Source organism: Hesperophylax consimilis, chromosome 2 (assembly GCF_061612785.1).
Source record: "Hesperophylax consimilis isolate HC1 chromosome 2, BYU_Hcon_1.0, whole genome shotgun sequence".
NCBI lineage: Eukaryota > Metazoa > Arthropoda > Insecta > Trichoptera > Limnephilidae > Hesperophylax > Hesperophylax consimilis.
In genome coordinates, this window is record NC_142837.1 from 8713153 (window position 1) to 8735156 (window position 22004).

A 22004-nucleotide genomic window follows, 5' to 3' on the forward strand; every position below is an offset into this window, starting at 1 on the left:
AACGTATTTTAAATAACCGTTGCACATTTACTTAAATTATGCTCTATCATTTTAAATGGATCAGAAAGTATAAAAGCAAATGAGTCAGCAGAATAAAATCACGACTGATTTCGCATCACCAACCGTTACCTATCCCAACCATTGTATTAAAAATATATCTACGCTAATATAGATTTTAACCGGTTGTTGCGTATTGCTCAACCAAAGCCAATCGTGATCCCGGAGAACCGCTTTACTCGAGAACTTGATCATGACATTACTTGGAAATCAATCAACGAAAAACGTACTACCATTCATTCGTCATACAAGCATGTTCAATATTCTTCTTCTTCGTTTGGCGGAGGAGAGTTGATAGCAGAGAGATGTCAAAGTGTGGTGGTGACGATATTCAACCAGTCGACGGCTTTGGGATTTGGATCGGCGCAGATGTGCCAAGGGGAAACGGATGAAGGGGAGATTCTTCTACAATGTGTTCTGTTATTTAAATATGTCCACATTCACAAAATTGAATAACCAATTTGGAATTGGGCTAAACTTTTTAGTTTTCGAAATTCTCTCTTACCTAACCAGCCTAAGAGTAAAAATCTTTTGAAATGAGTCGATAAAAATGTATATTTCTTAAAACAGCTGATAAAATTACGAATCTCAATCTAAGAATAATTATTGATAATCTTAAATGGAAAGGTCACATCTGCCACACAATAAATAATATTAGAAAAATAATTAATATGTCATTGAATTAAAAAAAAAAATTATCAACGAAAAATATTTACTTAATAATATATTAATCACTTTTTTGTGAACTCAACTGCTCCTAAAAGTATGGAGCCAGACATTACATCCGCAATCGGGAGTATGTTGTGAGGCTGAAGGTAGTGGGGAGAGGAAGGAGACGAGGAAGGTGTGGAATTTTCTGGCTTTTCAGATCTGGTTACCAAACTCGACTTTAAAGCCATTTAAAGCAACGATTTATTCAATTATGAATGGTGATCTCACATTAGGTTTTTGGTGACACTGAGAGTATATTCTACTTTGGAACGTGCCGCTCACATGCTATGTATTATTTGAAATGAAGAAATTGTGAAATAAATTATCTTGCGCACGCTGGGATTTGATTCAGAGACCTCCAAATTGTTAGTCAAGAGTCTTACCACTCGACCACGGAGACCGTCAGGGCATTCTACAAAATGCCATTATCAGTTGGGGAGTAGATTACAAAACTAACCTGATCCGAAATAGAATATTATGAAATTGTTCAAAAACTGAGCTCCTCTTCGATGAATTCAATGTTCAGATAAATAATGTATTCAGAGGGCGAAACAGCTGCCACGCTTATTCATAATAACTACACAGCAGAACTTGTTTATAAATTAACTTTTTTTTTAAATTCAATAATAATTCTAATATTTATATTTAAAGGTAACAGACCAACAAAAACTTTAAACAATATTCCTGCCCATTTTTTTTATTGTTATTAAGTTTAATTTGTAGAACTCCATTTTAATTTTAATTTTTTATATATTCAATAATATTGTTATTGGGTTTATAAAAACAGTTTATTTTTAAACAAGTTCTGCTGTGTAATTATTATTACGCGTGACAGCTGTTTCGCCCTCTGAAGGCATTATCAAACTGTAGTTACTTTGTACTGTACTGTACTTTGACAGTTTGATAATGCCTTCAGAGGGCGAAACAGCTGTCACGCGTAATAATAATTACACAGCAGTACTTGTTTAAAAATAAACTGTTTTTATAAACCCAATAACAATATTATTAAATATATAAAAAATAAAAATTCCTGCCGATAATCCTATCCATATCAATATGTCATATCAATATTCCTATCGAAAACTTTTGTGGAAAATTAAAATTATAATAAAAGAAGATAAATACTCATTCATAACTGAAAAAAAATTATGCTAGACTATAAAAATGTTCATTCCCTAAATTAAATGATAGTGAAAAGAAAACCCTATTAAAATTCGTTGAATAGTTTGTAAGAACTAAGCGCACAAACAGACAAACAGATCAACGTCCTTATGGGTGTTTATTTACTCTTACAGTTTTCATGATTTAGAGCATAGTTAGAACAATAAAAAAGTTTTAAATGTTTATATAATGACAACAAAAGGTGGTAAAAAACGTGGTAAAAAATAAATAAATGTGTAATTCTCCGCCTTCACAATAAACCAAGTTAATTTGAGAATAATAAAGCTAAGAAATTACCGAACACAGAGAATCATTGTTTTATTGTATTGACCTATTCTAACGGTAAGAGATAGTCACGCAAAATTACAAATTAATCGATTCAACACAATTAGTGAAGAACTGAAAAAAAGTTTTTGAAATGGAACTTTGTGTTGAATTTTGGAGTGGTTTAATATTAACAAACAAATTTTAATAATATACTTTGTACGCTTGCTTGGGGTAAAGTGTTATTTATCCATCTAAGCCAGTGTTCCGCAAACTTTTTATGTTCACGGTACACCTAACTAATCAAGAATTTTTAACGGTACACCAAAGAAAAAAAAACAAGGTAAATTTTGGATAGGATTGGCTAGGCTTATTACGAATAACGGCGAACTTTGAGGTTAAACTACGAAAGCTGCATGTCATCATAATTTAAAAAAACATCCCAGGTTTTGAATGGTTTGTTTGGCAAAGCAGGGTTTGTCTAGCCGGGTTTGTGTAATTATGATTGATATTTATCTCATAACAGTGACAGAATGACCGCGAACTGTCACCGAATCGGTTTGAGAAGTGAATTTTAATTTTACGCAATTGATAATTAAAATGCATCTTTTTCCGCCGCCACCAAGCCAAAAAGTTTCCTTTTATGGTAATTACGGCACATCTAAAGTTTTTTTCTAAAAATTATTCGTAATAAGCGTGGCCACTCCGAACCAAAATTTACCAAAAAAAATATTTTATAAATATTTATTATTAAAATCAATATAACATGAAAAGATGTTTAATGCGAAATGTGAGCCTGTTTAACTGAACAAAGACGATCAAAATTTGGAACAATCGTTGATGACGCTGCTCGCATCTCTTCGTCGATCGTCCTCAGGTGTTCTCTTTTTTTGACTTTATCGTTATGAGAGTTGAAAACCCCAATTCGCATAAATAGGTCGTGGCAAATGGTAATAGAATTGCAATAGCTCGCTTTGACAGCAGTGGATACTCATTTTTTACGTGGAGCCAAAAATGTGCTAACTCTGTTTCAGAAAATTTTTATTTTAGTGTCCGATCAGTTTTAAGATCCATGAATTCGTAATGTTATGTTGTCACGCGCATGCACCCCGATAGCTCGTGCGATAAAATAGCACGTGATAATGTATCAATAGCACCCCACATATGTAGTGTAGCACACGTGATAATGTAGCGTAGCGGCGTAGCACACGGCCACTTCGCAGTGATCGAGTCCCACCCACGCCACCTCCGGCCGCCGCGCCGCACAGAAAAGTAAAGACCGATTTACAGAGCACTTTGTGAGAAGTGACGCGGGACTCGCGGCACACTTACAAATGGCCACGGCACACCAGTGTGCCGCGGAGCACACTTTGCGGAACACTGATCTAAGCATCAGTTTTTTTTTATAATAAACATTTCAATGAGTTATGACTAAGAATAAAAGCCCACTAAGAATGGGCGTGGAAAAATAAATAAATAATTTTGATAGCTGTAACTTAAGATATATATTTTTTTATCTGACACCTCCCGAGAGCATTGTCGCCACCTGGTAAGGCAGCGTTGTGAGGCGGGTTCTGGTAAGGGTTGTAGGAAGGGGTTATTAATGCGGGTCTTGAAGAGGCTCGGATTATATGACGAAGGAAAAACAGATGTCGGTAACTCGTTCCATATTTCTTACAAAAACGGGTCGAAGACGCAGCCCGTTCTCATGAAGCCAACATCAACTACTGTAAACGGGTGTTCCGCTCGTGTACCTCGAGTTTCACGCACGTGCACTGGTGCACCGGGGATCAATGCTGCTAGATCCTTGAAGCAGGCTCCATTAAAATTCCTGCAGAAGAGACTCAGCTTGCCCACTGTTGTCAATTGTCAATTTGATTGTCAATCAAACGGACCGCCCTGCATTGCACAGAATCAAGTAGGTTTATCAAGTATTGTCAATTGTTGGGCGTACTTGAGATTTGTATGGAGTCGGCAGCGGTTACTATTGAAGAATCTACTAGCCCTATACAAGACGCCTAGCTTCTGAGAAGCCAGATTTACTCGGGCTGCTGTAGATCCCCGATTCTTAAGCCGATCTAAAATATTAATGACTTTTAATCTTCCGATGCGCAATGTGCTTTTACCCCTTTGGATTGGCAATGTGGCCTGGCCGGGCCATATGAGAAGAGTGGACTATCAAACTAGTTTTATATAGAGGCAGGTGTGCAAACAGTGTCCATGAACATGTCAATATATTGTATATGTGTGTATAACGGGACCAAGACCCTTTTTGCGCGTACAGTACCAACAATAGCAAGTTCCTTTCCATCAGAATTCTGCCCAAGTCATGTGACGTATGGATGATATATGACGGCCAGTATAGCGATACTTTTCAACAAAATCCAACACCACTCGTGCACCTTGATTCACTTCACGATCAGCATCTGGAAGTTTTGGAGTGTAAATTTGACCTCTGAGTGGGGGTAACCCACCTTGATATTGATACCATGTGCGATGGTCTGTCCAGTCCATGTGGTACAGTCCTTGAAGTTTTTGAGTTAATTTTTTTTATTCTGCCAACTAAACGCAAACTCATCGGAAATAGCACCATTCGACGCAGCTCGCCGAGTTATATGGTGTATTGATACCACTTGCCAAAAAGACAACGGAAAAAAAAACAATATTTTGGCCAGGCCACATTGCCCATCGGAGGATTTATATGGAAAAATGTATTCACTATGTCATAATTGAATATGATCTAATAAGTTTTTTTTTTTTTTTCTTTTGACCGGTCGGTGGCCGAGTTGACATCGCGCTTGGGTCCCACTCAGGCGTAGTGTGTTCAATTCCTCGGCTGGCTAAGTCCTCCATCACAACACAAGCATCATTTTCAGCTTACTGTGGTGGTAGTAGGAGATTTTCAAATATTGTCAGGTTATTCGTAACCCGGGAATGTTTGTCTTTCTTTTAAAAAAAAAAAAGTTTTATCTTCACTTTGATACGAAAAGATTATGAAGTATTACAATTTTATCAGTTATATTTATATTTTATAATTTGCATATATTTTGTTATCAAATTAATTTGTTTTTCGATTGACCTTGATTGCAAACTCTTCCTAGATAAAAATAATGCACTAAATTGCTTACGGTTCGCTGACGACTTATCACATCGTCAATCTATTGGGTAAATCGTACAGGTAGCAGGGATTCCAAATAAAAATTAAACCTCATCACTAAATTATCTTAATTCTTAATAAAAGCTTAATCATAAAGCTTGCCAATCGTACCGCAATAAAGTAATTCAATAAAGCATCAATAAACAACTGACCACTAAAACGAAGGAAAAATAAATAATTTCTCAATCAGCTGCCCCAAATATACCTGTGTGAGGTAAGAAGCACGATGCTTCGTAAAAGTTTATCTGTTTTCATAATCGAGTGCAGGTAACTTTTATCTCATCTTCGATTTGGGGAAATGTTCGGATTACAATCCTGTTTTCGGTTATTCATTTTTCGTGTGACCTTCAGTAAGTTGTTTACTCATATTAAAGTTGTTCCGATTTTATCGTAATCTATAATATAACAAATCTAAAGTCTCGTCTCTATCTATCAAACAATCTTCCCCCTTGCACCAACAAAATCACTATCAATCACAGTCTACTGAGAAACCCCGAAACTTTTCATATTCCTTTCCAAAAAAAACCAACTTACTTCTCTTCCAATATCTTGTGAAATATAAAATCCAGTGTAGTCGGAAGATTTCGGACATATTTAGCGATAGCACGCAGAACTTAACTATTTTGTCTCTTGACTAGAGGTGACCGAAATTTTATTGTCTCGTGTTTTAGTTGTTGTTCATAGTTATTATTTTATTCTCATAAATTGTTATACACCATTATAGGACGGTTGGTAATTAATCTTCATTTCTTTGTAATTTTTTTAGGTTAACCCTCTGTCTGTTATGTATGTACATTATAATTAAAATGAACACCAATTTTTTGAGCTAAAAAAGTATGTTGAAATATATATTTAAAAAAAAAAATTTAAAAAAAATATATATATATATAAAAAAAAATATATATATATATTTTTTTTTTTTTTTAATTCACAAGACGGGCAATTCATCGCAAGATTCCCATATCAGCGGGCAGGAATTGTTGCAATATGTATATTTTACTAATATTTCATTGGAAGAAGCCCAAACTAAGCTCATTGGTACTTTGTCCTGGGTGCACAGGTGCACACGGGGATCAAGTGAAACGAGTGCCCACCATGTTACCATACCATGTTGTCTACCATAGTTCACTTTGCTAAACGTTCCTATGTAACCCCTGCTAAGATAATATTACAGCTAACACTTTACTCAAAAAACTATAAATGGATTATTTGGTAATCATGCATTTTTGTAGGTGTTTAACAATCGATAGAACCTACCTAGAACTACCTTAAGTAAATGTTACTATTAAGCACTTTCCGTTTGACCTGCAAAATAATGAGGCCTTATTTATCTCTAAAGAAATCTCCGTGCTAAGGTTATCCTCAGTATCAAAAGTTCGCCTCGCCTTAATGACGCGTATAAAAACACTACGAAAAAGAGCACAAATCTTCACTTTTAAAAGTACACAATAATCAGATCAACAGCAAGCCAATAAAAATAATAATATAAACTTATTTCAATTTGCAATAACCTTAATTTAAGCACAAAAAATATTCGCTTAAATCTACCATCACATTCGTACACGTACACATTCTATGTGTAGTGTGAAAGGGAAGATGAGACGTAAGTCAACATTTCTCTCGCGTGAGAAAAAGATGATATAATTTCGTAGTACGTTGCGTTGAACGAAATCGAGAGCGGGCCATAAGTCCGTGATCACCGTGGGAGGTTGGAGATTGCCAGGTGAAGGTGTAGGAATTGTGGACCACTCGCATCTAGAGCGGCCACCTTGAAATATGGATGTTGGCTACTCGCTGCTTGCTGCTCGCATACCGACCGTATTCTTTTACATGGAAGGCTCGTGAACAAAACTTCAATACAAATTAACTTCATTGTCTTTTTTTCTTTTGTGATAATTTTCTTTGATTGCATTTGAATGTGATTTACTAATACTTATATATACTATTTATATATGAATTAACTGAATTTTCGTTCGGTGAAAAATGTTTGTGAGAATTTGTTAAAATTTGGTTTGTTGGGAATATACGGAGTATAGTATTATATCCAGTGACTACTTTTTGTTGTTTTTTCACCATGAACCAAAACATGACGGCCTTCGTGGTTGAGGGGTGAAACTCTCGACTAAGAAACCGGAGGTCGGAGGTTCAAATCCCGGTGCGCCAATTTACTTTTATTTATTTTATCTGTGTTTTTTCATAATAAGTTATAATAAATAACATATGGTATAACTGCGGCACGTTCCGAGTGGAAGATACTCTCCGTAAACCACCATTCAGAAATGAAACGCAGCTTGAAAAGGTTTTAGCCTTGTTTTTTGACAAGATCTTAATAGCCAGGTACCCCCACCTTCCTCTTCCCAACTTTACTCTCAGCATCGGCTTCCCCTCCCCACTGTCTTCAGCCTCAAAACGTTTCACGATCAGAAATTAAAGTTACGTTTTGTTTTGTTAATTTATCAAATTAATGATGTTATTATAACAACGAATAAAATGTTGCAAAAAATTAACTTTATGTAAAACTACTCCACTGCCGCAAAACTTAATGACGATATTCATAGCCATACCTACACAAATCATCAAGTGCTACACTACACCAGGCCCAAGTACCTGCAGCTGGTCTCAATGTCACCACTCTTCTCGTCACCAAGAACCTTCTCTACTCTGGCTCTGCTCTCTGCCGTTCTATCCCGCTTACCTACTCACCTTCTTCAATTCACATCTTTCTATTTTCTTGTTCCTTGTGCCTTATGCCTGATGATGGAACAGAGATATAAAAGACTAAAATTAGACTAGCGTGTATTCCACTGTTTTTAACGAGCTCTTTTTTTCATTGTCGTACAGTTTTCGACAATTTCTTTGTTTCGGTAGGTACCAGTGATAGATACAGTGGGACTATGGTATATTTCAAGTCACGTTTCAATTCTGAATTGTGATCATTCTTCAGGACCATACAGAAACTATCTACCACTCTACAATAATTAACTGAGACAGCATTTGACAACTTGGAAAAGTTGAAAACGAAAGGATGCTACACTCTTTACGGTAGGCATAATAACATCTTTTCCAGGTACTTCAATGATTTTTTTTATTAGTAAACCATTTTCTGTACCTAATTCACAAATTGATTATCTAATAAACTAATTAACAATTAACTGTATCTGACTAGCAATAGGGAGATGCACAGAAAATGGATTATTACTTGATCCTCATTAATGTGATTTCGAATCTTGACATGCGGCCCAAATCAAGTATTTGATTCACTCATCTCACATTGATATTATTCTTCTTTTAGTGAACTCTCTTATCGGAGGCTTACCACCATTGGGACAATCTTAACCACGTAGGCTAAAACCCGGAACAACGTTGAGAAACTGCACTTGTAGCAGTCACGTAGATTTGGAAGTAAAAAAAACAGACGAACCAAATCTGACAAATTCTTAGTCTTTCTTTCTATAATAGTGCATCACTCACTTTCAAGATCCACTACGCATAATTTGACATTTGGACTTCACTACTACACTGTACTACGCTCAAGTCTAAAGTCACACAGGTGTATTTGGCGTATTTGGCGACATTTGCGGACCTTTTATAATTTCTGATACCCCATCTCAAACTACCAACATTCTATTAATTCCTATTAAAAATAAAGACCAGAAATCACAATTTATATTACAACATAAAATTACACTTAAATTAGACAGATCTCCCCCCTGGCCATAGTGATCTCTTAAACAACGTGTTATGTAACTTTTATTTTTGATATTTTTAAATCACTACATTCACTTACATTAATACATTCTATGTATGTCTCTACATATTATGTAAATAACTACATTCACTTACATAAATACATTCTATGACTGTATACCTACTATGTAAATCACTACTTCAACTTTTAATTTATTTTTTTTTAAATCCCTACATTCACTTACATAAATGCATTCTACGTATGTCACTACATACTATGTAAATCACCACATCAACTTGCATAAATACATTCTATGCATGTCACTGCATACTATGTAAATCCCTTATGGCAAAAAAATGCAACAAAAACGTGTGAAAAGATAATTTGATCTTGAGTCTGCATTGCGATCCAACACATAATATCCCTTAGAACAATCTTATGCATGTACAGTTTTTTTATTGTCTGCTTTTCATAAAAAGTTTTCCAGACATCAATCGTTTCTTTATAAAAATAACGTATTGCATGTCAATTATCAGTAATGAAACTTTATTGTTCTTTAATATAATATTGACATGTTAATAAATGGTGATAATTCATAACAATTATATAAAAAACAACGTTCACCCACGCAAATTTGGTCCAATATCATTATAACATTCCGGAAACACGACGAAAAAAACCATATTAATGTGTCGAAAAAAATTAAGGTGTATTATTGACCCCACACGGAATTCAAAAAAGGTGTAGACAAATGTGGGAGGAGTGGTGTAAAGAGGATACGTTGGTTCATTATCTTCTTCAATTACAACCATTTTCAATTTGAAATTGAAGCGACCATTTGACAAATTCTTAAGCACCACTTTTAAAAATTAACTAAAAACATTTTGACTGGCAAAGAGTTAATTTCACGAGGTTCTATCCAGCCGTTTCCGAAATTCACCACAGATTTTGTTTTACTCGGAAATAATATGCCAGAAAAAGTTGAATTGATCTAGAAAGTGTTGAGAGAAAGGGTCGTGTAAATTTCTCGGCAAAACAAATAAGATTTTTTGCTAATAGTTCAAATCTTTACTAGATCAAGAGTAAAATTATATTTTGTAATTACTTGACGATTTTCGTGATAGAGCATTTTTACAAATACACTACAATATATGTAGATTACAAATAGACTACAGATATCTAAAAATACCAACAAATTTTCACAAATTACGAGAAAAATGTTTTATATGGGGTAAATGTAATTATGTTTTAAGTTGGAGTTATATTGGAGTGGAAGAAACTCTTAGTGTGGTCCTGGTGTAAGACCACCATTCGGAATTGAAACGTTACTTGAAATGGCTTTAGCCGTGTTCGTTGACCCGATCTGAATAGCCGGGTACTTCCCCACCTTTCTCATCCCCATCTCCTTCCCTTCCCCATTATCTTCAGCCTCATAAGATTTGAGATACTATATGCTTATTGCCTCCAGACGGTTTGGAACAGTTGGAACTCTTGTGCGGTTTCAAATAGGATTTTTTGAAAGACTGTGAGCTTATATTCAATCTCACGTCGAGCACATGTGAGAGTTCGTTTTTTACCCATGGCTGTTTCTAACAGCATTTATCTCGGGAATGCTGCGTTTTTAGCCTTATTTCAACCATAGTTCTAGGAGGGATGTCGCATTACTGCTGATAGCTTATAAGCTTCGTCCCGGATAAGAGATAAGAACTACCAATATTCTCTTCATTTTCTAACCGCACATTTTTATTGGCTGCTATCCTTATGTATGATCGCAAGATTCAACTCAAACTAAATGCAATCTAGACAATGTCAAAATATTAATTTCCAACGTACATTAAAAGTTACGGTCTCCGGACAAATTTAATATTCCTAAGAGTAACATAAATTATCTTGAAAATGTATTTATAAAAAGAAGTGGTACATTCAATAGACAATGCACAGACATCGTTACGTTTAACACGAACCTCACTAAAATCTAAAAAAAATAGCATTCAATCATATTGTAAACACTTTGTATACAAACCGCTTAGACAAAACGTAATCTTGTTTTTGTTTTATATGCCCACAGTTTGTTTATTTCTAGGTATAATAATATAATAACTTAAATATATTACCCACGCACAGGCTGCGCCTTAGTGGGTTCCCATTATTCTTATTGATTTATATAATATTGTTTGTAATTAATGCAAAAATTGGGAAAAATAAAGGAATTTAAAAAATATATCGAATTAGTATAACAGAAAATTTATTATTTTATAGAATTTCCCTTTTGCCTCTTGGCAGTTTGCATTGAATAAAATCACTTCCTCTAATTGTTGTTAGTGATTCCCATTCCATGTTTGTAATTTAGACCTAGCAAAAAAATGCTTTCAGTAGATGCACTTTATTGGAACAGTTTATATTATATTGTTCGGTGTTCTTATTTTCTTTATTTTGGTATTAAACTTTGAAGATCGTTATTTTATTGGTCAATAATATAAAAATCCTAACACTGTCATAGAATGAATGCATAAAGACGGTTTATGTTGCAAATTAAAAAAATATTTGTATTTGAATTCATCTAGTTTTAAAACTGAACCGCCAAATGTGAAGTGCGGATTTGGGCAATGTATGAATATAAAAATGTCTCAAACGAATACAAAATGGCTATATTTCAACTGTCAGAAAAGTAGTACGTAGTTTCGTATTACAAACAATGACTGCTATGGGAACTGACAGAACACTGGTCGTATTACAACGAGGAAGTGATATAGTTTAAAACTACGAAGTTTAGTCCGTTTCGCACAGTTAATTACTATCTTGAGTAGGTTCCTACACTTTTAACTTGAATCTTTGCTAGAAAATTGTTGTGCCTATATCTGGTGTTTATTTTGATGTCATTAATACAGGGTTAATATTGCCTGATGATAGTCAACCTCCGATAGGAGAGCGAAAAAGAAAGAAAAATAAAAATAAAATAAAATAAAAAATTAAATTAAATTTAAAAATTAAATTAAATAACACGATTTTGATAACTGCATTAGTTAAATAAGAAAAATAAAACTAAAAAAAGGAGGACGAATATATTACATGTTAAGATACCGAGGCGTGTTCAGTGAAGAAAAGTAAAACGGTCCCTAGAACGAGTAACATAGAGAAACGGCTGCGCGGCTTTTTTTCATACAAAACTTAATTTTGGATGTAAAATACTTAACCAAACTCATTGTTTTAATAATTGTATGTAAACTTTTTTAATTACAAGTGTGTTGAATTACAAAATAATTTGATTCTTCATGCCATAGAAGTTATGATGGCATTTTTGTTGAGTTAGTAACTATAAAAAATTATATGATTTACAGTTTTATACACAAGGCACTTATTTTTAGAGGCGTTAGTTTGGTAAATATTTTAGTGGGTTTAGGTTGGGGTCTGCTGAAAACGTACCTCATAGAGAAAAGGTAGTAAAAACTTTACTAAAAAAACGTCGCGAGTGGCAAGGACCCGGGAGGATTTTATTAAATCAGGACCGGAACGTTTTATGAATCCTTTTGGGTACGTTTCTCCCAAAAACGGTTCGCTGATTTATTTCCGGAAAGAAATTTACGACTCGAGGCTTGCGTATTTCTGTGTAAATGTACCATTTCATCGTAGGATTTTTGTCAATTTCGCAACAGCTCGTAAAGCCAGATTAACTTAATTTTATGTTCGAAAAATCCCGAAGATATCGATCTGGTGAGTGGTTTATTTATGTGTTCTGCTCCCATTAACAAATTTTGTAAATGTGGATAAAGTGTGCGTTTTTACAATTATTTTATGTAAACATGTATAGTTTTATGGACAAATGCCCTTAAGTTTTTTCCCCGGGCATGTTACCGGGGAGTACTGAAAAAGTGTTATTATTTATTATTTTCACTAACCACTGTCATTTTTTCGGGAAATTTAAAAAGGGACTAGCTCAATTGTTTTATTAAATTTATATTCGAGATACAAAACCGACTCGGAGGAATTAAATTCATAAAAATGGACTCGCCCAAGTGCGCATGAATTTGATATACCTTTCTACAAATTTTACTCAAATGATAATCCAGCGGAGGAATACTGGAAACATGATAAAAGAAGCAGCTACAATCAGAAGAAGAGACTAGTGCATTACGGACAGACATTGCGTGAAATTAAATTTAACAAAATTATTGTATTGTGTTACGATTATTAAATTAAAGCTAAATTGTAGAACCTGCAGGCAAGCTTCCTTGTGGCAAACTGCTTTTTAGTCAATTTAAAAATTGTAGTTATATCAATGAAAAAATAGTAAAAATAAATAAATAAAATCTGTAAATTTATCCTATAAATTGAAACCTAACCTACATTTTTTATTTATTGTTTAAGGGTCAGGGAATCAAAATTATTGTACCACCATAAACTGACCTCAGACGTTATCTAATTTACTTTCTGTCATTAATAGTAAAATAGACAAACATAGTAAGTTAAGTCAAATATTTTCCCATATATTATTGGGCCCATAGGTATTGGGCATTTAAATTAAAAATAAATGCAACAATGAATCACTTCATTTTTATATTTATTTCATTACTCAAATCTACACAAATTGTACAAGATTGACTCTTATTATTATTAAAGCAACAATTAACTACTTAATAATCAGTTATATAATTATTATTTTTTTAAACATGTGACTAGATAAAACCACGTACACCATTTGTGAAGAAAAAAATACGCCTTGTAGAGTAACAGCCTCGAATGAATGATTAACCTTTAAGGGCGTCCGGCCACTTCCTTTTTATCGCATTTTGATGGCAAATTAATGACAGAGAGACCAAAATAACCTTAAAGGGATAAATCAATGAAGCCTAAATTAAGGAATAAATGTCCCGGAAATAAAACCCTGTTCCAGTCACACGATCCCAATCATCCGACAGAAATAAATACCTAAAATCGAACTAACTTCACTCAGAGAGAGAGAGAAGAACGATGCGCAGAAGATTGGAGAGAGATAGTTGAGTGAGATGGATTAATTAAGAGCGTACGTAATTATGAAGGTGGTTCAATTTTGTTTTCTTAACATTTTTGAATATTTGAAAATGGATTATTTTAAAATAATGCATAAGTCCTGTAGAGATAAATCTAAAGGCATAGGAGGTGGGCGTGTTCAAATGCCCGAAGTGAGGTCAATTTTATCTTACTTCCAGTGAAATCAATTAAACATTTTCAAATATCCTCTAGACTAGACTAGACTAGACTAAAATTGCTAAAGGTCGTAATTCTTTGGATTAACCGAAATAATGGATTAAAATTTTTCGATTGTCTAAAATCTTTCAGGAACAAAATATAAATTTGATAAACCCGTCTGTTGGGACCTAGAAGGCGAAGGTCTTGTGAAAATTTGTGACATCAGTTTTCCCTCAAATCATTTTAGAACACACTTCTATTTATATTTTCTCAGTGGCGGATCTTATTGTTGAATTTTAATTTCAAAGAATAACGCATTTGCGTTATATTCCGTAAAGGGACGCATATTTTATAGATATCGTAATATTTCGCAAACACCTGAAAATGTATTATTATTATTACATTATTTTACAGTTTTGCAGATAGATTTTTCAAACACTGACTAAACATATTACACATTATATTAGCACGTATTAATCCATTTACTTTGATGCTCTACTGATTTTCTCGAACAGGTGTATTGACAGGACATAAAGCCTATATTTGTAAAACGTGAGAATGCAAAAATAGGTGAATACATTCTATGAATTTTATATTTCATTGTTTAAATGTAGATTATAGAATAATGCATGTACGTTAAAACGTTCATAGAATTTTATTTCTGAGGAAAACATTTCCGTTTTCCTTATAAATGTATGTTAAATTTCTGGTCAAAACATATTTTTTTCTGTAGAGTTCCTTTTTGTCAAAAAATTTAACTAAAATAAACTCAAAAAACTAATCACTAATCTTTAGAAAATTGAGTTGTTAGACACAAAAATAATATATGTACAGCCATTTTAACATTTTCCAGGCACTTATCTTGTTTTCTCCAATATTATACAATTTGTTAACAAATTAGTAAGAAATATCAACACTATGAACTCTGAAAAAGTATCTAAAAAAAATCATCAAATATATAAAATTAAATAAAATGGAAATTTGTTTTTTAGAACCGTTCCAATAAGATCTCTAACGAGCCTGTCTACTAATCTATTAATACTAAAATTTTATTAAATAATTTCAACAAATACAATTATTTTGGTAAAAGGTGAACACAGTTTGCAAAGCCTACAAGTACTGTTACGGTAACCTTAACATATCTCATGACCCGCCCAATCTGCAACCGTCTGAGTGTAGAGCGATGGACCCGAGATGATCTCGTTGGTCAGCCCTAGTAGCGCAAGGATTGCAGGAGGTATATAAAGCGGCGGGGATCTCTCACAGTATCAGTCACAGCCAGGCAACTCACCTGGGATATCTTCTGTTACAGTTGTTGCAAGTGTACCAAGGACTTACAACGAACATGAAGCTGGTAAGGAAAACGCACGCATGCGCTCCGTGGTGTGTACCTTTGAAAACGTAAATCAAAATTTAGAATTTTGATGGAAAAAAAACCTTTTTAATCCGTCATAACTTTTATTTTTTCAAAGTCATTGTGAAAAATTCTTCTGAAGTGTTTATTTCCATAACGTTTTTCATTTATTTGTTTATTCACTTTTCACATTCATATTTAATTTTTTTTTTATTCCAACCAAAGTATATATTCTGTTTTTAAATATTTCAAACTGTTACGACTATTTTTTAAAGCCCATTGAATGTGAAAATGTAATTGATTTAAAAAATTTATTTTAATGTTTTACTCGCTATGGGGCTGTTTTTTAACTTTGGGTACATGAAATAATAACAATTTTTTATTCGAGTATTAGTGATAAACAATGGTATCATAACAATAATTACAAAATAACAGTTGTTTATTGTAAACAGTTTTTTTTTTAATAATCTAAAATCATAAAAAAAATAATTTTCAAAATTTTAAGGTGTGTTTTACACAGCGAATTAGTTATATTACCGATCTTTAATAGTGTACAATAAAAGCATATATATTATTAAAATATTTAAACACATATTTTACTAAGGTAGGTATTCTCCTTGAAACTAAAAAGAGGAAACATTTAACTATTTTATTAACTATTATAATGTATCGTGAAGTATATATAAGTTTAAACTCAATCCATACATTATTGCACTATATACACATTATTCCCCACTGAGTTACCGATAAACTAATATGATTTTCCACGTAATCGTCAGTGATTAGTTAATGTTTATGTCAAGATTACTATTTATTAGCAACAGACGTAAGACTCATAAAGCACATAATAGTTTATCATCTATAGAAATACATGCACTATAATGTCTTTATATTAATACCTATAATGTGCTTTTAATCTAAGTCGAAATATACGTCAAAATTAAGTCAGATGCAAACAAAATCGATACAATTAAAAGTTAAATAATTTTACATGCGCTACTTTTGTTTCCTAATACCCGTACATGTCCATATTTTTTGTATTAATTATTTATTAATTTATCAAAGTTCATACGAGAGTCTACCATACAATTGTTTACTCCTGACCGCTTAATTTAAACCTAATTTTTTTCATGTTCTTTGTCAAATCGGCATCTTTCCGACTAAAATGCATGGATCACTATTCTGCAAACTAGTATTAATGAGTACAGTATTGGAATAATTCATTCTCGTGATATTTTTAACCCTCATTGTACATAAATTTGGGCTTTTCGCCAGATTCTTTCCAAGCAACCCAGACTCCTGGTGGAAAAAAACAAATATAATATAAATATATTTTAGTTTTCCGTAAGATTTTATAGTTGATAATAAATTAAATCGATGTCTCTGGCTTCCCTGAAAAGTTAAAAATTATATAATAAACGATTTATGTTCTCAAGTGGAAAAGTGACAGGGATGAGGGGTTAAGGTGGACGGAAATAAATTAATGTAATTTTTTTTATCAATTGCAACTAACATTTTGTATCCACGTTAGTGCAGTTAAGATGAACAATTTATATAGAATAATGTTATAAAGAGATGAATAGAATTGAATGAAATAAATGCCGTTGGATTTAATTTTTTTAAGTACTTGGATATCTTTTTGGCTAATAACATTTTATTTCCAGTTGATGTTAGCCGCCCTGCTGGCCTCGTGCCACGCAGACCTCCTCGCCCTGAGGCAGCGCGCCCCTCAGAGCGCCTATTCCGCCGGAGGGAACGATTTCCTCAACAGCCCCAAGAATTCTTACGTGCCCCCCCCTACCTCCTACGGGGTACCCCAGGCCCCCTACCTGCCTCCGCAAAACAGCTACCTCCCCCCCCAGAACAACTACCTCCCCCCCCAGAACAACTATCTCCCCCCCCAGCAAGTCACCTCTAAACCAGGAAACAGTTACCTGCCCCCTTCGATTGGGGCCCAATCTCCCGCGAACAACTTAAACGGTCCCCCACCAAAACAGCCCACATATCGCCCTACTCCCATTACCGTGAAGCCCACGACCCAGTACATTCCCCCTCCGACGGTTGACAAAAGCTATCTCCCCCCCCAGAACAACTATCTCCCTCCCCAGAACAACTACCTTCCCCCCTCCGGACCAACAACCCCCCAAATCCCGATCCTGAAGCAAATCAACGAGATCAACGAAGACGGAAGTTACAAATACGAGTGAGTCCACACAACTTACTAAATATTATAAACTGTGAGAACTCCCACTAAATTTAAATACTTTCCTCTAACGTTCTTTCTGATATAGATAGACTGATAGTACCTAAGCGCAAGCCAAATACTAAGTTTGGTGATCGCGCTTTCGGAGTATCTGGGCCGAAGGCTTGGAATAAACTCCCTCCAGAACTAAGATCCATAACAAGTCCAACAGAATTCAGGTATAAACTAAAAACTTACCTTTTTAAGCTGTCATACCTTCAAATTAAATATACCATTCCTGAGATAAAGTCCAGTTATTTCAAATTTTCCAGTTTTGTCCTAAATCCTGTATCTAAATTTTGCTAATAAACAATTAGTTAATGTTAATTAAGTGTTCATCTCAAGTGACCTACCATGTAAGTATTGTACTGTATATTATCTTCATATATCGTTAGTAATAACATAGATCATTGTAGAAATGTATTATATATTTGTACAGCGCCCTTGAGGTGATTTTGCACAAAAACAGCACTATAAAAATTATTCAAATATTATTATTATTTTTATTAGACATTTCTATGCAAAACATATTGCCTGAAGAAGATCAAATGCCAATAAACGGATCCTTAACAGAACTGATCATTCCTCCTTCAATTCTTTGCAAACACAATGGCAATGCTAATGGGGATCTTTAATAATCTTGCAGATCTGTTAATTTCTACCTTAAACTAGTTGCAAACACAATGAAAAGGTAAATAGCTGGATCTTTAGCACAATTCGAAAGCCAATCGATCGAACTTTAACCACTAAACTTGCACGCGAGCGTAGTCTTAAAGATACTATTAAAAATCGCTTCTCTGTATCTAACTAGTTATTCCGAGGAAACTACATGTAGAGTTTAAACTATTTTTATAATTTAATATATAGACACATTTTTCAAAAATACAAGTAACTACGCCGAGCCAAAATTTTGCGTTGGCCATCAAGAAGTTGAGCGGTTGGAAATTCAATGAAAATATTAGTAGAGGTTTTCAACATTTACAAGCGATCTTTAATAATATTCCAAAACCAATCAATCCTTCGTTAACTGTTGGAAAATACAAAATAAAATTTAATAATAGGATATTCCCACTATTCCAGAACCCTGACCGGAGACCAGACCCACATCGAGCAGATGGGACACATCGAGAACATCGGAACCGACCACGAAGAGCAGGTGATGCACGGGTCCTACTCCTACGTAGGCCCCGATGGCAAGACCTACTCCGTGACCTACGTTGCTGATGCCAACGGCTTCAGGGCCTTCGGAGACCACCTCCCCACCCCTCCCCCAATCCCAGAAGCCATCAGAATGTAAGTACCATACTTTTTCTTCGTATGTTGTTGAAAAGGTCGACCGATGTCATTTTATAAATTCATAAAAAAAAAAGGAATATTCAACAATATTCCAAAACACAGCAAATTCTACTGTAATTGGTTTCAAATAAAATGACAATACTAACAAGTTAATTCTACTTTAATTGGTTGCAAATTTAAAAAAAAAAAACAATTATAATAGATGGGTGTTTTTTCATAATACATTATCGAGGCTTCTGACTCACATAATGTTTTAATTTTTTTCCTCGTCTGTTTTTAAGTAACAATATTAATATATTTTTATTATTAATATAATCTCTTATGTTCTTAAAAGGAACCTAGAACTTTATTTAGGAATTCACTTTCAAGGGTTTTCCGATTTACGTGGTCTAACAAAATTTATGATACGGCGTAGAACTCATTTGAAGCTATTCCATTCTGAACTTCCGATGGGTTTGGGGTCATCAATATTGTCACTTTCTGTTGTTTAAATTTAACGGTTAGAAATCTTCAATTTGTTCAAATATTGAGCATAATGGAGAATAAGAGAGGCCTATCAAACACAATAATTCCCATTAGTGCATGTCCGGATCTTAATCAGAAAATGATTCTCGTTTCCGATCTTTTCTTAATTACTTCAGTGAATCATGATAGAGGGGTCTTTAACACTACCTATTTCAGAAACAATCAATTCCACTGTCGATCCGAGAGCCTTACCCCACCTTCCTCTTCCCCACTGCCCTTCAGCCTCCGAACATACCCCAGTTGAGGATGTCGTAGTGTCACTGGCTCCAGACACTTGGGAGCCGTTGGGGCTGTTTGTTCGGTAGTCGGCGACATCGGGAGTCACTTAGTTCAGCGCAGATGTGCATCATTATTTTACGACGTTACTTGCATTTGTCCATATTCGCACAATTCTTTGGGCACCAGTATTATGGCAAATGCATCTATTCTTTCGTTGGAAGTTATCACATCATTATTTGTCTTAGTAAAGTGGTAACGTTACAACTAAGGCACTCTCATTGTATTCGCGAGGTCCTAACTCACCATAAGATATGGCACCACCCAGCCACTCCTGCTGGATTAAAAACTCTAAAAAAATTAAAATAAACATTCCGGAATAACGCCACTTTTCCTCTCGTGAAGCATTTTTCAATGTCATAATACCAACATTTCCTAGACACTGGCGATGATTTATCGTCGTTTGCAGTCTGAGATCTGTTATTAATCTCGACAAGCCGATGACACAATGAAGTCTCATATTATTTTTCCTACGTCATAATTCACGCAAATTCTTTATTGTGTTATTAAACATTGTATTTAATCATTGTTTTCATTATCTATCCTTGAACGAAGAGAAAATGAACAATTTATCATAATTTAAACGTTTTGGGGACAGCAACAACGATAAGTAAAACTGTGGGAAAATATGCCTTAAACGATTTGAATAACAAAAGGTTGAAGTAAGTTTTGCACTGTTAAACCATGCTAAACATGTTTTCTTTGTTGCAGATCTCTGGAACAGAATGCTGCTGAGGAGGCTGCACAAGCCAACAAGGGAAACCAGGGATACCCATCAGGAGGTCCTTCGGGTTACCCATCAGGAGGCCCATCCGGATACCCCTCGGGAGGCCCATCGGGGTACCCATCCGGAGGTCCCCAGGGATACCCTTCTGGGAAACCGACCCAGTCTTACTTGCCTCCCAACATCCCATCTTACAACCCTCAGTCAGGATACCAGTACTAGAGACCAACCCGCTCGCCCTCGCCCCTGGAACTTACCGACTGAACCATCAACTCCACGGTTGAGTCACAACATTCTTGTCTCTTGATCTGTCAGAAACAATGATATTATTTAATAGGATAAGTGCAATCTGACAACGAAATTTTCAATGGTTTCTATCTAGTCTAGTCGGTCCTTTAGATTAAGCTTTCTTGTATTAAACCTTGATCTCTCAATTCGGGGACCATAAAAATTACAACTTAACTTAAACATTCAGAGATGTAAAAGTTTTAAGTTTGAAAGGAATTATCGTATTATTTATTGCTATATTTATTTATTCATCGGGCATGAGTGTAAATATACGTTTACCTTATCTTCAGGTTGTAAATAGTGACGGTGTTTGATTACAATTTTATATGATGGTCAGTCGATCGACTAGAAGCGGGGAAATCTTTGAAAATTTCGACGGATTTTTAATATTATACGAAACCAACGCTGTGAATCTTCGATGAATGCATCAATATGCAAAATATATGTACATTGATTTTATATGTTTGAAAAATGTAATTTATTATTTTTGTAATAAAAATACTGGCTTGGTTCTGACCGAACAAATCATTTATTAATTACATACCTATTGGTTTTTAATACACAACAGGCTCTTGAATTACTAAGTAAAAGCGATTAAGTCACGATTTGTGAACATCTTTGTTGAGTTGCAATTCAATGTCGCGCATCTCTATTAAGTGTGCCGTCACACCATGCTAATGGTATCTCCTTGGTGCAACTTGGCAGGACAAGGCAGCAGCTATTGCGGATAGGTATCGCCTGTTGTCAATCACCTTTAAACACGAACCGATCGCCTCTAGCTATAAAAACTCCATTATTCCAGATGGACCATCAATCATCGCCTTCTGTCGATGTCGATGGACCACAATGGCTCAGTTCCAACACGAACGCAAATGATGCGTGTGGCAAAACATCACTTTCACCATAAATAAAATGCGTATGTTGGTAACATACATCACATGAAATCATTTATCTATAATAAAAAAAAAAACAATAATAAGTTTTATTCCGGGTTGTAGGGAGGTTGGTGCAATCCCATATATACATATCTATCTTCGTAAAAATCTGTTAAATTGTGGCTAGTCATAATAATTAAACTAAACAATGCACATACTG

At 34.5% G+C, this 22004-nt stretch overlaps 2 protein-coding genes across 2 annotated transcripts in view; one reads left to right on the forward strand and one right to left on the reverse strand.

Moving 5' to 3' along the window:
- hwt (SH2 domain-containing adapter heavyweight) overlaps positions 1-22004 on the reverse strand; it is a 524256-nt gene that overhangs the window by 271838 nt on the left and 230414 nt on the right. The window lies entirely within an intron of this gene.
- LOC149425665 (uncharacterized) lies at positions 15436-21434 on the forward strand. The gene is made up of 4 exons (XM_089641022.1): positions 15436-15558; positions 17223-17761; positions 18881-19093; positions 20609-21434. The coding sequence occupies exons 1-4, from the start codon at positions 15550-15552 to the stop codon at positions 20841-20843; spliced, it is 996 nt and encodes a 331-aa protein (XP_089497148.1). The 5' UTR covers positions 15436-15549; the 3' UTR covers positions 20844-21434.

Excerpts from the sequence above, each read along its gene's own strand:
- LOC149425665 (XM_089641022.1), top strand. Across the intron at positions 17,762-18,880 it reads GACGGAAGTTACAAATACGA|AACCCTGACCGGAGACCAGA; the intron begins GTGAGTCCACAC and ends CCACTATTCCAG. Across the intron at positions 19,094-20,608 it reads ATCCCAGAAGCCATCAGAAT|ATCTCTGGAACAGAATGCTG; the intron begins GTAAGTACCATA and ends TCTTTGTTGCAG.